The sequence below is a fragment of the Erinaceus europaeus genome, chromosome 13, assembly GCF_950295315.1.
Source record: "Erinaceus europaeus chromosome 13, mEriEur2.1, whole genome shotgun sequence".
In the NCBI taxonomy this organism is placed as follows: Eukaryota; Metazoa; Chordata; class Mammalia; order Eulipotyphla; family Erinaceidae; genus Erinaceus; species Erinaceus europaeus.
Genome location: NC_080174.1, coordinates 26,480,347 through 26,497,180, shown reverse-complemented (window position 1 = coordinate 26,497,180; position 16,834 = coordinate 26,480,347). Strand labels below are relative to the sequence as shown.

At 37.6% G+C, this 16,834-nt stretch overlaps 1 protein-coding gene across 8 annotated transcripts in view; it reads left to right on the top strand.

Annotated features, from left to right (window-relative positions):
• Nucleotides 1-16,834, top strand: part of SNAP91 (synaptosome associated protein 91) — a 151,523-nt gene that overhangs the window by 118,756 nt on the left and 15,933 nt on the right. For 5 of the 8 annotated variants that reach the window (XM_060205445.1, XM_060205450.1, XM_060205452.1 and 2 more), the window contains 4 exons: nt 8,381-8,515; nt 10,112-10,261; nt 12,447-12,477; nt 14,491-14,602. In XM_060205445.1, coding sequence (XP_060061428.1) covers nt 8,381-8,515; nt 10,112-10,261; nt 12,447-12,477; nt 14,491-14,602 — 428 coding nt within the window. The remainder of the gene's footprint in view (nt 1-8,380; nt 8,516-10,111; nt 10,262-12,446; nt 12,478-14,490; nt 14,603-16,834) is intronic. The other 3 variants (XM_060205448.1, XM_060205451.1, XM_060205447.1) reach the window with 1 other exon arrangement.

Sequence of the window (16,834 nt, the reverse complement as noted above, 5' to 3'; positions counted from 1 at the left end):
GTGAGATGATTTATTATAAGCCCTTTTTTTTGAAGTTGAAGTTAAGGATGAGAAGTGATGGAATCCAAAGTGCAGACTTTGCAGAATTCCAGGAAGTCTTTCTCAAATTCTAAGAAGTCTTTCTTTCTCTCTGGCTACTTTCTATCCCTGCTGAGGAGAGTTTTGAATCTTACCTGACAGAAGCCTGCTCCTACCTGATCACTACCTGCTCCTAGCCTCTCCACTTCCAGTGCCTCAAAGATACATTTTCTTCCCCAGTACTCAGTCCATTTGGCCTCTCTGCATCTCCTTCCATAAAACCTGAGATGTATTTACTAAAGAACCTAGGACATCAAGAATGGGAGTACAGAGGCCAATCAAAGGCTTTGGAAAAGTTAGTGCTCCTTTTCAAATCCAAGGCAGAAGTCAGTGACCATGCTAGACGACTTACTGCTGAGGATGAGAGAAATTGAAACATAAATTGAAACAGATGAGGCAGCCTAGGGTTTTGTCACCTACTGAAGAGTCTGACGGCAGGTACCTGAGCTCTACAACTTGGTATATGAGTAGCTCCAGTAAAGGTAGTTCTGAAGAGTGCAACTTAGGTCCCTTTTGTTTAAAATAAGCTTGCACAGGGTCAGACAGTAATGCACCTGGTTGAGTGTTTACATTACAGTGTGCAAGGGCCCGGGTTCAAGCCCCTGTTCCCCACCTGCAGGGGGAGAGCTTAATAAGTGGTGAAGCAGCGTTGCAGATGTCTCTCTGTCTCTCTCTCTCCCTCTCTATCTTTCCTCCTCTCAATTTCTCTCTGTCTCTATCTAATAAATAAATAAATTAAATATTTTTTAAAAATAAGCTTACACTTCTCAGTTGTGTTGCCTGTTCTGAAATCTTAAGGAAAAGAAAGACTATTGTGAGAAAAGTTAACTGAATTCTGCATGGGTCATGCTGACTGTTCATTTCCCATTTATCTATTGCAGCTCCTTATGACTTTTTCAGTGATGGGAAGAATTATATTTTACCTACTTGCCTTCTTTCTCAGTTCATTTATGCTCCCATAAATTAATTTTAATGTAAATTGATGAAAAATAATTTTAATTATTATTTGATTTCATAAAAACTTGTACTGTAATTTTCATATTCATGAGTCAGATTTAGTTAGTATAAAGCCAGCCATTGTTTAGCTTTTTATCCTAATATAAAGATATTTAAATCACTACTAATATCTGTACTTCCTATCTGAGAGGGCTTTTAATGCATTAAGCTTTGCTTATAGGAAAGCACTCCTTATACTTGTTCAGGTAAAAAAAATCATATAAGATAATTTTATGAATCAAGAGCTTTTCTAAAACATAAAGTCCTGCTAATGTGTAACATCTGCTATTAGTCACATTCGTATTGGGTAAATTAATTGAAATTGGCTCCCTGAATTTCCATGTTCCTTAAACATTTTCATTTAATAAATATTGATGGTAAAAAAAAAAAAATACGTGTGGCCCTGTGTGATATACAGTGAAGTTTAACACTAGTACTGTATATGTCTGTTCAGAGAGGTTACCTAAATCAATAGGTTATTGAAATAAAGAATATTGGTTTTGAAAAAGGTATACATGAGCCTAATCATACATGGTAACTCTACAAATAGGATCAGGTTCAAAGTAACAATTTAGCCAAAGGAAAAACTTTTATTTAGTAAAGTAGTTTCTAGAATAGTATCACTTTTAGTTAACAACACTATTTGTAAGAGGATGCAAAAGAGAAATAATATAAACAAAGTGATAGGATAATTGAACAAGTGACCAAAAGGAGTATTTGTTGCTGTACTGTGTACTCTCTCCCAAGCCCAATTTTGATTGTTTGAAGGAAGAAATTTACATAGGAATGACAAGAGATATGAAATCATTATGTAGTATAATTGTTTTTAAGTGAATTTCTTTAAAAATGTAAAGTTAAAAATTAAGAATCATCTCACAATTGGAAAGAGCTTTAACAAAAGTTGTCGTGCAGTTCAAAACTAAATAAATAAACAGAAGCCAAGACTTACATGGGTAGTGCCTTAAAAATATCTCATAGGGTCAGCAGGATAGCTCACCTGGTAGGGTGCTTGCCTAGCCATATCCAAGCTCTAGTACTTCACATCAGAAGACGATGGCACCAGAGGAATCTTCAGTGCTGTTGTCTCTCCCTGTCTTTATGTCTCTGTCTGTTCTCTCTCTCTGAAAAAAAAAGTTTAAAGCAGTTAAATCATGTTTGTATGAGGCCCTGGTGACCACCTCCTCCTTGCCCCCTCACCACCAAAAAAAATCTCTTTTTCTTAAAATTGGTCTTTTTTTTTTCATTCAGATTTGCTACTTGGAGGAATCCAGGCAATAAACAGTGTTGCAAAGTACATACTTCACCATGCATGAGATCCCAGGTTTGAAACTTGTCACCACATGGGACTATCACAGACCATACCAGGGACACTCCATGGATGGTGGAACAGTCTCTCCTCTCTCTCTCTCTCTCTCTCTCTCTCTCTCTCTCTCTCTCTTCTCCCTTTGAATTTTTTGAAAAGAATAATAATGTCTCCCAGTAACAATGGAATCACGTATATATGAAGCTCCACCTCCAAAAATATATTATTTCTGGAGCTTTCAAATAATACCAGTTCTGGAGTTGAGACTATGTATGAAATACCATTTTAATCATTTTCTACCCCTTAATTTAAAGATTTGAGTTCTGTGGTCTGGGAGGTGGTGCAGTGGATAAAGCATTGGATTCTCAACCATGAAGTCCTGAGGTCAATCCTTGGCAGCACATGTGCCAGAGTGGATTCTGGTTCTTTCTCTCTCTGCCTATCTTTCTCATGAATAAATAAACAAATTCTTAAAATAAATAAGTAAATAAAACTTTGGGGGGGCAGGCGGTAGCACAGTGGGTTATGTGCATATGGCACAAAGCGCAAGGACTTTACACAAAGCGTAAAGACCCTGGTTCGAGCCCCCGGCTCCCTACCTGCTGGGGGATTGCTTCACAAGTGGTGAAGTAGATCTGCAGTTGTCTATTTTTCTCTCCCCATCTCTGTCTTCCCCTCCTCTCTCGATTTCTCTCTTTCTTATCCAACAAGAAGACAATAACAATGATAATCACCACCACAACAATGATAAAACAACAAGGGCAAGAAAAAGGAAAAATTTGGCCTCCAGGAGCAGTGGACTCGTGGTGCCGGCACTGAGCCCCAGCAATAACCCTGGAGGCAAAAAATTAATTAATTAACTAATTAAAACTTTGAGTTCTAATTGCTTCACCTAGTATAGTAAAACTGGGGGGAAAAAGTACTGGAGAAAATAACTCACCATTTTCTCACCAATGAAAATAGATTTACTTATCTGTCCAAGGCATTGAAATTATTGGTAGGACACAAATACTATTCATATTTCAGGTAAATTCTGGGTGGTAAGTTGAGAGTTAAGTTTCTAGCTAAGGAAAGAAAAAAAAAAAGGAATAGAGATGTAAGACAAAAAGCTCATTCATGAGGAAGAGTAAAGCTGTCAAACTCCTCTCAATTTAAGTCAGCTTAAAATATAGATATCTGGGAGTCAGGCAGTAGCACAGCCAGTTAAGCACAGGTGGCACAAAGCACAAGGACTGACATAAGAATCCTGGTTCAAGCCCCTGACTTCCCACCTGCAAGGGAGTCGCTTCACAGGTGGTGAAGCAGGTCTGCAGGTGTCTGTCTTTCTTTCCCCTCTCTGTCTTCCCCTCCCCTCTCCATTTCTCTCTGTCCTATCTAACAACAATAATAACTACAACAACAACAAAAAACAAGGGCAACAAAAGGGAAAAACTATATATTTATATATATATAGAGAGAGAGAGAATGTTACTTAGGAAAACTAGGTAGACTGAAAGATTTGACTGACTTCTGAGGTTGGCATCAAGCATGTAAAACAGTCTTTCATAATGGACACAATTCTCGGGTGAATGACTACATCATATATTTGTACTAGTAGAGGGATATACGAAGTTCAACCTTAACTTTCAAAAATAGAGAAGATGGAGTGACCCTCTGAGACCCTTAAGGATTTTACATTCTCCCTTAACTACATTATACAAAGATGACATTTATCAGGATTACAGAAGTTTGAAATGATTTTTTAAATATTAAACTGTATAATATGGAATTGATAATGGGTCATTTCCATGTGATGAAAATGTCTACAGAGGCCTGTTCTTCCACAATGTGTAGGAAATAGTTTGAAAAATCATCATATGGGCAGGAGAAAGGCAGCAGAGAGACTCTCATACCTAAGGCTCCAGAATCCCAAATTCATTCCCCTGCACCATTGTAAGCCAGAGCTGAGCAGTGCTTTGGTGCAAGATAATAATAATATAAAAGAGAGGGATAATAAAAAGAAAGAAAATGAATAAATGAGTGAACAAACTATCACACAGTGACTCTTAGACTATCATATCTAGAAGTGTTATCTCAGATTGATCTTACCGTGAATGGAGTCTGTTAACTGATGTACTACATAGTATAATTAAATTAACATCATCTTTGACATGATGGAGCAAATGTGAACATGGAGGGAGTATTGTAGGAGTGTGTTGATCTACTAAAAGTTGGAATTTTCACACTCCCAATCCAAGTGATTTGGTATAGACTATGCTTGTCAGTTTTGACATGTCTATATTAATAAAAATTAATTGACTGTGTAGGCTGTGCCTTTAAAAAGTTAAATCCATTGAGCCCTCAGCTCTCCACCTGCAGGGAGTCGATTTATAAGAGATGAAGCAATGAGCCCCAGAAATAACGCTGGAGGCAAAGAGAGAAAGAAGGAAAGAAAAACTAAGTTCATGGATTCAAGTAGTGGCTCGCCCAATAGAGCAACATGAATTACCATGAGTAAGGACCAACATTGGTCCCCACCTACAGATGTCTCTCTGGCTCTGTCTCTGTATTGTGTGTGTGTGTGTGTGTGTGTGTGTGTGTGTGTGTGTGTGTGTGTGTCAGATGTCTCTCTGGCTCTGCCTCTGGCTCTGTATTCAGTGTGTGTGTGTGTGTGTGTGTGTGTGTATAGCGCAAAAGAATGACTTTCAGGAAAAATGAATCAAGTCCCATAATAACTGTAGGGGAGGGGGAGTTAAATTCATGGAACTAGATATAAGATGGTTGAGTACCTAAAGATTGTTGATAATTAAGTTGTAATGTAAGATGGTTAAAATAAGCTTCTGTTTAGTTCTTCATTTAGATTAAAGCAGCAGAAGGCTGGGGAGATAGCATAATAGTTCTGCAGAGACTTTCATGCCTGAAGCACCAAAGGTCCCAGTTCAATCCTCAGCACCACCATAAGCCAGAGTGAGCAGTGCTCTGGTAAAAATTTGAAAAATATATCAACCTTGCTCTTAGAGTATGCCAGTAGAATCTTTTTTGTGGCTTATCAGCCTAGGTTTGCGGTGGCACCTATTCCCTAAGAATTAACTGTACTCGGGGAGGTGGGAGGGTCATCTTTTTAGACCTCTGTCAAGTTTTATAACTCTTTAGGAAGGATACAATTGTAGCATTACTCCTGGCTATGAGAAAGAGGTCATAAAGTATATTAACATTTGAAAGGACCTTAAAATAATCTGATTCAACTCTTTTTTATTGGTGGTTTAATAATGATTAACAAGATTGTAAAATAACGGGTACAATTCCACACAGTTCCACCACCAGAGTTCCACATCCTATCCCTCCCAATGAAAGGCTCCCTATTCTTTACCCTCTAGGAGTATGGACCAAAGATCTTTATGGGGTGCACAAGGTGGAAGGTCTGGCTTCTGTACTTGCTTCTCCACTAAACATGAACATTGACAGGTCAATCCATACCTGCATCCTGTTTCTATTTTTCCCTACTAGGATAGGGCCCTAAAAAGGCAAAGTTCCGTGACACATTGGAACATACTTCTTCAGCCCAGTGAAGTCAGAATGGTGTCATGGTAGCATCTACACATCAGGGAGAAGTGTCACAAAAAGAATTTTATACATCTAAGATTCAGTATTTGAGAGAAGAAAGCATGTACATTTACAAAGGACTCATTTTTTATTTGCTTAGCACCAGCTAATTTCATAAGTAGATCACGATCATAGCAAATAAGTGTTACCACTTACTGAGTATCTTAGAATGTGAAAGGTAAAGTCAACTTTGCATAAGTTTACCAAATGCCAGACACTGTTCTAAATAATTTTTTAGGTTGATCCATATCAAACCACAAGAATTTTCATCTTTTACATTAAAAAATATCCTCCACTCAGTGAATTTTAACTCAGTATTTTTGGCACCATGTTGAATAATAGTAGGAAAACCAAAGGGGTAGGGGGCAGATAGTGGCACACATTATACATTACAGTACACAAGGACCCAGGTTCAAGCCCCTAATTCCTACCTACTGGGGGGGGGGGGAATTCATTTGTGGTGAAGCAGGGCTGCAGGTGTCTCTCTGTCTCTTTCCCTCTCTCCCCCTTCCCTCTCAATTTTTCTTTGTCTCTACCCAATAATAAATAAATACAAATCTTTCTAGAAAGAAGAAAGGAAAGACAAAGACATAGATCTTGAGATAAAAAGTGTCTGCATGGGAGACTGTGCAGTGGTGCATGCAGTTAAGCACACATACTACCATATACAAGGAACCAGGTTGGAGCCCCCCTCTTCCCACCCTTCATGAGTGATGAAGCAGATCAGCAGGTGTCCCTCTTTCTCCCTCTCTGTTCTCCTCCCCTCTCAATTTCTCTCTGTCCTGTCAAATAACAGAAAGGGGGGGAATGGCCACCAGGAGCAATGGATACGTATTGCAGGCATCAAGCCCCAGCAATAACCCTGGTGATAATAAAAAATAATTTTTTCAAAGTGTTAGCATGGAGGTTTGGGGTGAAAATAACGAAGTATGAGGGAGTCGTAGCGCAGAGGGTTAAGCGCACATGGCGCAAAGTGCAAAGGACTGGCACTTAAGGATCCCAGGTTGAGTCTGGCTCCCCACCTGCAGGGGAGTCGCTTCACAGGAGGTGAAGCAGGTCTATGGGTGTCTATCTTTCTCTCCCCCTCTCTGTCTTCCCCTCCTCTCTCCACTTCTCTCTGTCCTATTTAACAATGAGGACATCAATAACAACAACAATAACTACAACAACAATAAAAAGCAACAAGGGCAACAAAAGAGAAAATAAATAAATAAATATAATAAAAATTAAATATAAAAAAGAAGTATGATAGGAATAGGTTGGAGTTTTGTATCAAGTACAAAACAGAACACATAACTCACTGGTAGTAGCAGTGAGTGGCAGTATAAGGCACAAAAGTCCTCCCAGAGCTATCGAATCTACTGCTCTTAGAGGCAATTTTTTCCATTTTTTTATTGGGTAGGACAGATATAAATTAAGAGGGGAAGGGAATATAGAAAGTGAGAGAGAGAAAAATAGAGACCTGCAGACCTCACTCACTGCTTGTGAACCAACGCCCCTGCAGGTGGGAGCCGGGGACTCAATCCAGGATGCTTATGCAGGTCTTTGTGCTTGGTACTGTGTGCTCATAACCCAGGGCACCACAACCCAGCCTCAATCTTTTGGCCATTATGTTGGTGGATTCTGTCCAACACAGCCTAGTTCACAGGATGAATGAGAACCCAAAGAGCAGAGACTAAATGGCTTGATTGCTTTACAAAATAATTTGCATTTTATGAGCCTCAAACTTTTGGGCAAACTAGTGAAAGAATTAAAATAGCATCTTTGGCAACATTTTCTATGCAGAGAGATCAGTCTAGCTCACTGCAGAAACAAGGTAGAGGAGGTCCAAACAGGAGGCAGGAAACTTCCCTGGGTGACTTTATGAATCCTGCCAGCCAAACTTGGAGAAACCTAGAATTGGCAGTAGCATCAGTGGGGCTCAGATATATATGGAAGATATTAGTGAGCATTTGGCTGCAGAGTGAATACATACTTTTCTGATTTGTGTTTTGATATACTGAGTTCTATGTGTAAAATGAAGCATTTTCTAGATATCTGGTATTGTGATTCTGAAGGAGCAAAAATAAACATAATGAAAATAGTTCTCTGAATTCTTACCCTGTGCAGGCCTTCATAGCTTTAAGTGTTCAACTGTCATAATAGATTTGGTTACTACAGGTTTTCTTTATAAAGATACATTTTTCGAATGCTATCTTATATTTTTAACTGAGCTATAACCTTCATGTATGACAAATGTTAAGATAACTAGGAAGCATCTATAAATTAACTTCTCAGTCTTCTCTATATGCTTTCAATTTTGTTTCTGCCTTCTTTTTCTGGATCAGTTTTTGTTTGTTTGTTTGTTTTTTGGTTTTTATGGCTATTACCTCTACTTAGATGACTGTGCTTATGTTCTCCTGAAACATATTTTTTCTCCAGGATTTGGGGGTTCTTTTATGGCCCCTTCTCCATCACCAGTGACTTCAGCTCAGAATAATCTGCTCCAGCCTAATTTTGAGGCAGCTTTTGGAACAACGCCTTCAACTTCAAGCAGCAGCTCCTTTGATCCATCAGGTGAGGCAGTGATTTTCAAACCCATTTTTATTTGAACTAATAATAAAACAAACCACTTCAGTTAGTATGGTATCAGGAAATTTATAAGCAAATATTAAGGGATAGCCTGGTTTTAAAACTGATCAATCTCTCACTCTGTAGCCTAAGTAAATATTTTTAGTGCATTTTTGTAATACTGAGAATTCAAGCCCTTCTATGTTTCCTTTCAACTTTTAGCAGAAACCAAACTTTACACACACACACCACTTAGAGTCAGTTAAAGGAAGATACTTTGTACTAAATCTTTATAGTGTATCTAAATGTGTGGACACTCCCACTGCTGTTGCTTACACCCTCTGAAGCTTGCATGGCCCTCAGTTTTATGAAGTTGAAACACAAATAGTATTCTTTGCCTGCCTTTAACCTTTCATCCTGCTGTCATTTTGTTTGTATTCTCTTCCATTCTACTCTTCTCATGCTGGGTCCTTACTACAAATTATCAATTGGTGAGTTTTTGGCAATTAAATGTGTTCCAGAAACACCGTAAATATAATCCTTGCCTGACAATTTGGTTGCTTCTATTGCCAGTGCCTAGTTGAATGCTGTCTTTTTTTGTTTTAAATTATTTTGTGTAGTAACATTTATTTAAAATAGTGTTTCTGTAAGAAAAAAATAGCAACCATAAAATGTTGGTGTAGGTAAGCTACTAGCAATAATGTAAATTCTATGAGTGTGCATTTTGAGTGGTTTTTCTATATTCTAGGAATTAAGCAAGTAGTAGTTTGCTATCAATAATAGATTGATAGGGAGCTAGCACTAATACTATGAATCCTAATATTTATAATAATATTTACTTTGAGTTTTCCTTAAAATTAGACTCAAAATTGATAGCTATAGTGAGAGAAAAATTAAATTTTCTACTTTTAAGAACTGGTGAACTTTTTACTTTCAGATACCTACTATTAGCCATTAAATCAGGTTTTATTATGACATTAATCTCATAGGAAGCTAGGCACCTGGTGAAATTCGGTCCTCTTTCTCATTTATCAGTTGTTTTAAAATTAAGTACCTTCGGATTTCAGAGTAAACTGTTTAGACTTGCCTGTAAATTACTATAATTTTGAATACTTACTGATTGTTTTTCATGAGTTACAGTGGTGACTATATATGTGTTACAGTAATTGTAATAAAGACATGATGAATGTTACCTAATGTACTCTACAATAAAGCATTATAATCATGATACTTTCCCTGCTTCTAGATGAAAAAACTGAACTCTGGCACTAAATTTCTCCAGTTCACACAGTTAACGAAGCAAGTGGCTGAATTGAAGCCCAGTTCTGACTCCCAGCTCTATATCCTCTTTCCTATATACTGCACAGATTTCTTTTTCTTTTTGTGCACATTCACTAGCATTACCACTATGAACAGACATAATATGGATGACCTTGATGTTATTGTCATTAAAAGTATGAGTTTTATGTCTTCTTTTATTTATGAGTATATATTCACTTGTTTCCATAGTTTTGTTGTTTTTTTTTCCCCCAAAAAATAAATCAGTCTCTGACTTTGCATATGGTCCTTTATTATTCTAAACATAGTCTATTTGATTTCCAGTGTTTGACGGTCTAGGTGATCTTCTGATGCCAACCATGGCACCAACAGGACAGCCTGCACCCATCTCAATGGTACCGCCCAGTCCGGCTATGGCAGCAAGCAAACCTATTGGGAGTGATCTTGACTCATCACTTGCCAGCTTAGTAGGCAGTGAGTAAAAGAGCTTTTTAAAACTGGATCATATGTGAATTTTTGTATCCTTTCATAATTTTTGTTTATAGATTTATTTATGAGTAAGTATATCAAGAGAAAGGCCTATAGTCTTAATACTTGGTGCAGGATATTTCCATGAAAAATAATCACTGTGCCATTACTTCTCAAACAGTATGAGTACTATTTTAATCAAAATTACCAGAAGTACAATTAGAGAACATATAGAAAGATGAAATCAAGTGCCTTTGTATAATAAGTGCTTAACTATTCATCTCATTCGGAAATGAAATTTTGTTCTCATTTAAATACAGTATACTTACTAAATAAATATCCAGGAGAGTTATACAGTTCCCATACAGTTATACAGTTATACAGTTCCATACAGTTCCTACCACCAGAGTTCTGTATCCCATACCCCCCACTTGAAGCTTTCCTATTCTTTATCCCTCTGGGAACAAGGTCCCAGGATCATTCTTTAGTACAGAAGGTGGAAGGTCTGGCTTCTGTAATTGCTTATTTATTATTATTATTGCTTATTATTATTGCTTATTTATTCAACAAATATTGAGTACAATGCTATCTCCTCAAATCTAGACATAAATTATTGAACAAAGCAGGTATAAAGTTTTTAATATGATACTTAGGAAGCCACAAATATTATCTATTTTCAAATGAATTCTGTAGTGTGTTAGGTTACAAGTACCACAGTGGAAACAGAACAAGCAGAGGGAAGTTGGGAGTACTACAGAATGAAAATTGAAGTGGGATGGAAGCAAAGATATAGAGGTATATTTTGAAATATTCATGTTAAGACAGAACTGTAGAGATCAAGAATATGTCAGTTTATGGAAACACAAATTCATATATATATATATACCTTTATGTTCATAGCAGCATTATTCACAATAATCAAAACATAGGATCAAGCTGAAAAGTTACCTCGTAATAGAAAGGTGGAGAAAAAGAAACGAGAGAAAGAGAAAATAAATAAGTAAATAATAAACAAACAGATTCAGGGAGATACTGTCAAGCCCTCTAGGTTACAGGATACCACTGAGCTGTCTCATAGACCCAATTTTTTGATTTTTTGATTTAGTAGGAGGGCAACACAGAGGGAAGGGACAGTAGGCACAGCACAATACAGCTCTGCCATTCATGGAGTTTCCCTGGGGCCTCAGGAGACCTATTTTTGTTTTCTTTACTACCACATTCCAAGTATTTATCAATAGATTAGTACCCAAAATATACAGGGCCTCAATATTTGCTGAAGTGACCAATGAACTGAGAGTAGCGTGTAATCATTAAGCCAGTTTTGTCCTCAAAACTTCCAAATTTACTAGGACTTGTTGGACTAAACACATAATTAGACGAATAAGGTGAGTCATAGGAAAAAAGACACAAGCAGAACCTGGAGGAATCCACATGCAGATTTCCTGACAATCTCTCCTTCCCATGAGGAAAGTGTCATATGAAAATACAAGAATATGTGAGGTAGTGGTCCAGGAGATGGCACAGTGGATAAAGCACTGGACTCTCAAGCATGAGGTCCTGAGTTCAATCCCTGGCAGCACATGTACCAGAGTGATGTCTGGCTCTTTCTCTCTCTCCCTATCTTTCTCATTAATAAATAAATAAATAAATAAATAAATATATTTTAAAAATTAAGAAAAAGAATATGTGAGGTGTTTGTGCCTAAAAAAAATCATTTGACTCAACTTCAGAGTTTTCACTGGATGCTGATCCTGTAGGCGCATCCTGGCCAAAGTGCTACAAAATTCCACTGTTATTTCTCTGCTTGACATGGCATTGGCAGGTCATACTTCCAGCCTGTCTCTCTCTTTCTTTAGTGGGGCAAAGCTCTGGAGAGGTGGGGTTCCAGGGTACATTGGTGAGGTCGTCTGCTCAGGGAAGTCAGGTTGGTATCATGGTAGTATCTGCAACTTGGTAGCTTATATTAAGATATAAAGCAGAAGCATGAAGTAAAAGAAAAGATTAAGAGTTGTAGATATGTTTGCAAATATAGTTTATTTTCTTTTTTCCTTTTTAAAATATATCTGAGTACAGTCATTCTTAGTAAAAATCCAGATTTTTTTCTTGATAACTAATGCTTTAATCTTTTAAATATCATAACATATAAGCTGTTTAAAGAAGTTTAAATTCTTTTTCTTTTATCCACTTATAGATCTTGGAATTTCTGGCACCACATCCAAAAAGTAAGTATACTGACAGTACCTAACTTTTTTTGTAAAAGTACATACTATAAAGCTAGCAGATATTGTACTCACTAAGGTAGTCACTCCTCAAACTAAGTAACTTGGTAAATTGACTTTTATTTATGTAAGGATTATTGTTGTTATTCTGCTGTAACTGCCAGCTGCTATACTGCAGTAAAAAAAAGGGTATTCCATTTCAGACTCCAGGATTTCCAGTACATTCTATCTAGAAATACAGTGGAATTGTTTTAAAATATTATAATAAAATTAGTTTATCTTTGCCTTCAGGGTTATTGCTGGGGCTCAGTGCCTGCACCACAAATCCACTGGTTCTGGAGGCTTCTTTTTTTTTTTTCTTTTGTTGCCTTTGTTGTTTTATCGTTGTTGTGGTTATTATTATTGTTGTTATTGATGTCATTGTTGTTGGATAGGACAGAGAGAAACCGAGAGAGGAGGGAAAGACAAGAGACGGGGAGAGAAAGATAGACACCTGCAGATCTGCTTCACCGCTTGTGAAATGATCCCCCTACAGGTGGGGAGCCAGGGGCTCGAACTGGGATCTTTACGCCTGTCCTTGTGTTTTGTGCCATGTGCGCTTAACCTACTGCACTACCGCCTGACCCCTAAAATTAGATTTTTTTAGACTCACCAGCTATCACTGGATTTTAACTCTCACAGGCTGTTGAGATAGTTCACCTGGAAATGTGCCAGCTTTGTATGTGACCCAGGTTCAAGCCCTATCTCTCTTGGCATTAGAGGAATCTTTGGTGCTATCGTGTGGCTGGCTATTTATATATATGTGTGTGTGTGTGTGTGTGTGTGTGTGAGAGAGAGAGAGAGGGAGAGATATCTCTGTCTCTATCTGAAAAAAGTTGACCTCCAGTGGTAAGGGCCCAGTGACTAGAAAAAACAATTTCTCGGGACTAGGCAGGGTGGGGACACACCTGGTGTTCAAGTCCCCAGCTCTCCACCTGCAGGGGGACTCTCAGTTTACACATTGAGAAGTAGGTTTACAGATCTCTATTTTTCTCTCTCCCCCTCCTCTATTAATTTCTCTCTGTCCTATCAAAAAAAAATGGCCACCAGGAGCAGTGCATTCATAGTGCTGGCACCAAGCCCCAGAGATAACCCTGGAGGAGAAAGAAAGAAAGAAAGAAAGAAAGAAAGAAAGAAAGAAAGAAAGAAAGAAAGAAAGAAAGAAAGAAAGGAAGGAAGGAAGGAGGAAATAAAGAAAGAGAGAGAAAAAAGGGAGGGAGGGAGAAAAGAAAGAAAGAAAGAAAGAAAGAAAGGAAGAAAGAAAGGAAAAAAGCAATAAAAGGAAGAGAGAGAAAAAGAAAGAAAGAAAAGTTCCTCATGGTGCATCAGTTTTAAGGAAAGATCATGAGATGATAAACAATGATCCTATTTTTTCTAGATGCATACTTCAATGTCTTTTAAATTAAATTGTGCTTTCCAATAGATGGTGTCTTACAGTCATTATAAGGGAAGTTGTAATCATGATATAGGTACACAAAACCACCTCTAAGATGCAGAAGGCATTATTGTGGATGCATCATAAATTCAACAAAATGTATATTGGTAATAATAGTAGTATGTAATTATTATGTGATAGTTTAATAATACTAAATGTATTTAGTAATATACAATGTTTATACACAATTTACGAGCCAGGTTACCCGATGCAGCCTGTGTTTATGGTTAGCCTAATTGGAATTTTTATACTCAGTGATCTATGCCATCCGTTGAGTTTTGTTGCACTTTTTTTCTATTTAGAAGCAATAGAATAATACCAATTTTCATTGAGGCCCAAACTCTTAAGTGATTTTTTTTTAAGGATCTCCAGTTCTCTTACTATATGATACTATTCCACTTGTTAACCTGTCCTAATTAATATCACTTGGCTCAGTCTGTTTCAGACTCCAAATTAAAGTGCCTAAAGAGCTAAACACCATTTCTTCTGATAAGTGTGTGTGTTTGTTTGTTTGTTTGTTTGTTGTGCATGCTTAATTTTAGGGGAGATCTTCAGTGGAATGCTGGAGAGAAAAAGTTGACTGGTGGAGCCAACTGGCAGCCAAAAGTAACCCCTGCAACCTGGTCAGCGGGAGTTCCACCAAGCACACCTTTGGTACGTCCCCATCAGAGACAAGGGTAGTATGGGTCATTTGCCACTTCCCAAGTGCACAGAGCAGTGCATTTCACTTAGTTTTGCTTCTGGCATTCGTTGTATTTTCTTATCCACAAGAAAAACAAGATCCTATGTAGACCAAACTGTAAATCCCACTAACTATGTCTTTAATTAAGAGTATGGTCCATATTTTAACTATTTTAAAACAATACATATACTTCTTTAGAGTTGAGTTTCATATTGAACTACAGAAATATTTGTTCAATGGTACTTAACACCACTGATCACTTTCTATATCATATCACCTCTTGCCCAAATTTTCTGATTGCCTTAATAAGTAATGAGGACTTTTTTTCTTATCAGAAAGATTGGGCGGCTTTCTATTGTGCAAGTGAACTTTCATTTTAAAACTCTGTTCCATTTGCCATTTTAAAATTGAGACGACTAACACCATCTTTTCTATAATGATTAGATTTCATTTCTGCATAATAAATTTCTGTTAATATATTAATACCACCATTCACTCTGTGGGAAATAGACAAATTGTTAGTTTGTGAATTTCCTTTCTCAAAATGAACATTTCCAGGGTAACAAAATGTAATGGTTTTCTTTATCTGTGCAATTTGTAACGAAACTCAGATAGTTGCTGTCTTCCAAGATGCCTTGGGATTTTTAACCGTTGCTTGTCATCTTTACCTGCATAAATCACTCTCTGAGGTTGCTTGGTGCTGTCCTCCTTTTTGTGGCCTGAATGATTTCTCACCAATTACTCACCAACCACAGCCAAACAAACACACAGGGAAGTCATGAATATAATAATTCATATGTGAAATTTTAAATAGATGTCATTTAAAAAAGTGTGACAGAAATTACCTCAGTCTTGGAAATTTAAAACAATTTTCCTTTTCCTTATTTTTATTTATTTATATATTTATTTTGTCACCAAGATTATCTCTGGGGCTCAGTGCTGGCAGATGAATCAACCACTCCCACTGGCCATTTTTCCCTTCCTTCCTTCTTTTTTCTTTCTTTATTTCTTTGGCTTTTTTTGTTTGTTTGTTTGTTTGTTTGTTTTTGTTAGGGCAGAGAGAAATTGACAGGGAAAGGAGAGGTAGAGAGGAAGAAAAATAGATACCTGCAGACCTACTTCACTACTTATGAAGAGTCCCCACTTCAGGTGGGGAGTTGCGGCTTGAACCTGGGTCCTTGCCCATAGTAGTGTGCTCAACCAAATGTGCCACCACCCAGTCCCCCATATTTTCTTTTAAATAACTTATTAAGTTATATTATTTATATATAAACAGTTTTCTAATAGCTCTAGAAATAAAGATGATTTCTAACCAATCAGAAAAAGATCTACTGAGTCAAAGACTACCACTAAACAGTACTAATAGTGTTAACTGAATTATGATTTGTAGTATAGTTTCTATAGATACATTCTGTGCTCAAATTTGATCTCTGAAAGCCTGTTTTCTGTGGTCTCTCCACCCCAACCTTTGTTGTTAGTAGGAGACAATGAGAAATTCAAAAAGACTAACATTGTCTGTCTTTAGTGATTTCAAGATCAAGAATTTAATTTTAAGAAGTGATCTTTAGGGGCCTGGTAGAGAGCACATATTACAGTGTCAAGCCCCTGACCCCCACCTATAAGAGGAAAGCTTTTTGAGCAGTGAAGCACTGTTGCAGGTATCTCTCTCCCTATCGCCCCCTTCCTTCTCAGTTTTCCTCTGTCTCTATATGAAGTAAGTAAATAAAATATATTTTTAAAAAGAAGTAATTTTAACAGATAACAGTGAAACATTACCTATCTAAGTATCTCTTTCAATATTTCTTTGTATTACTTTAAAAGAATGCTTTAGATACCATTTTTTTTGTTTGTTTGTTTAGCCATATAAAAGAGAATTTGGGGGGCCAGGTGGTAGCGCAGCGGGTTAAGTGTACATGGTGGTAAGCAGCGTAAGGACCGGCATGGGGATCCCAGTTTTTGCCCCTGGCTCCCCACCTGCAGGGGTTTACTTCACAAGCGGTGAAGCAGGTCTGCAGGTATCTTTCTCTCCTCCCCACCCCCCCACTCCCCCCACCCCCCACCCCCACCCTTCACCCCACCCACCCCCCCACCCCACCACCCCCCTTCTCCTCCTCTCTTGATTTCTCTCATAATGACCAAAACAATGGGAAAGCAACAAGGGCAACAAAAAAGGCAGGAAAAAAAGTAGCCTCCAGGAGCAGTGG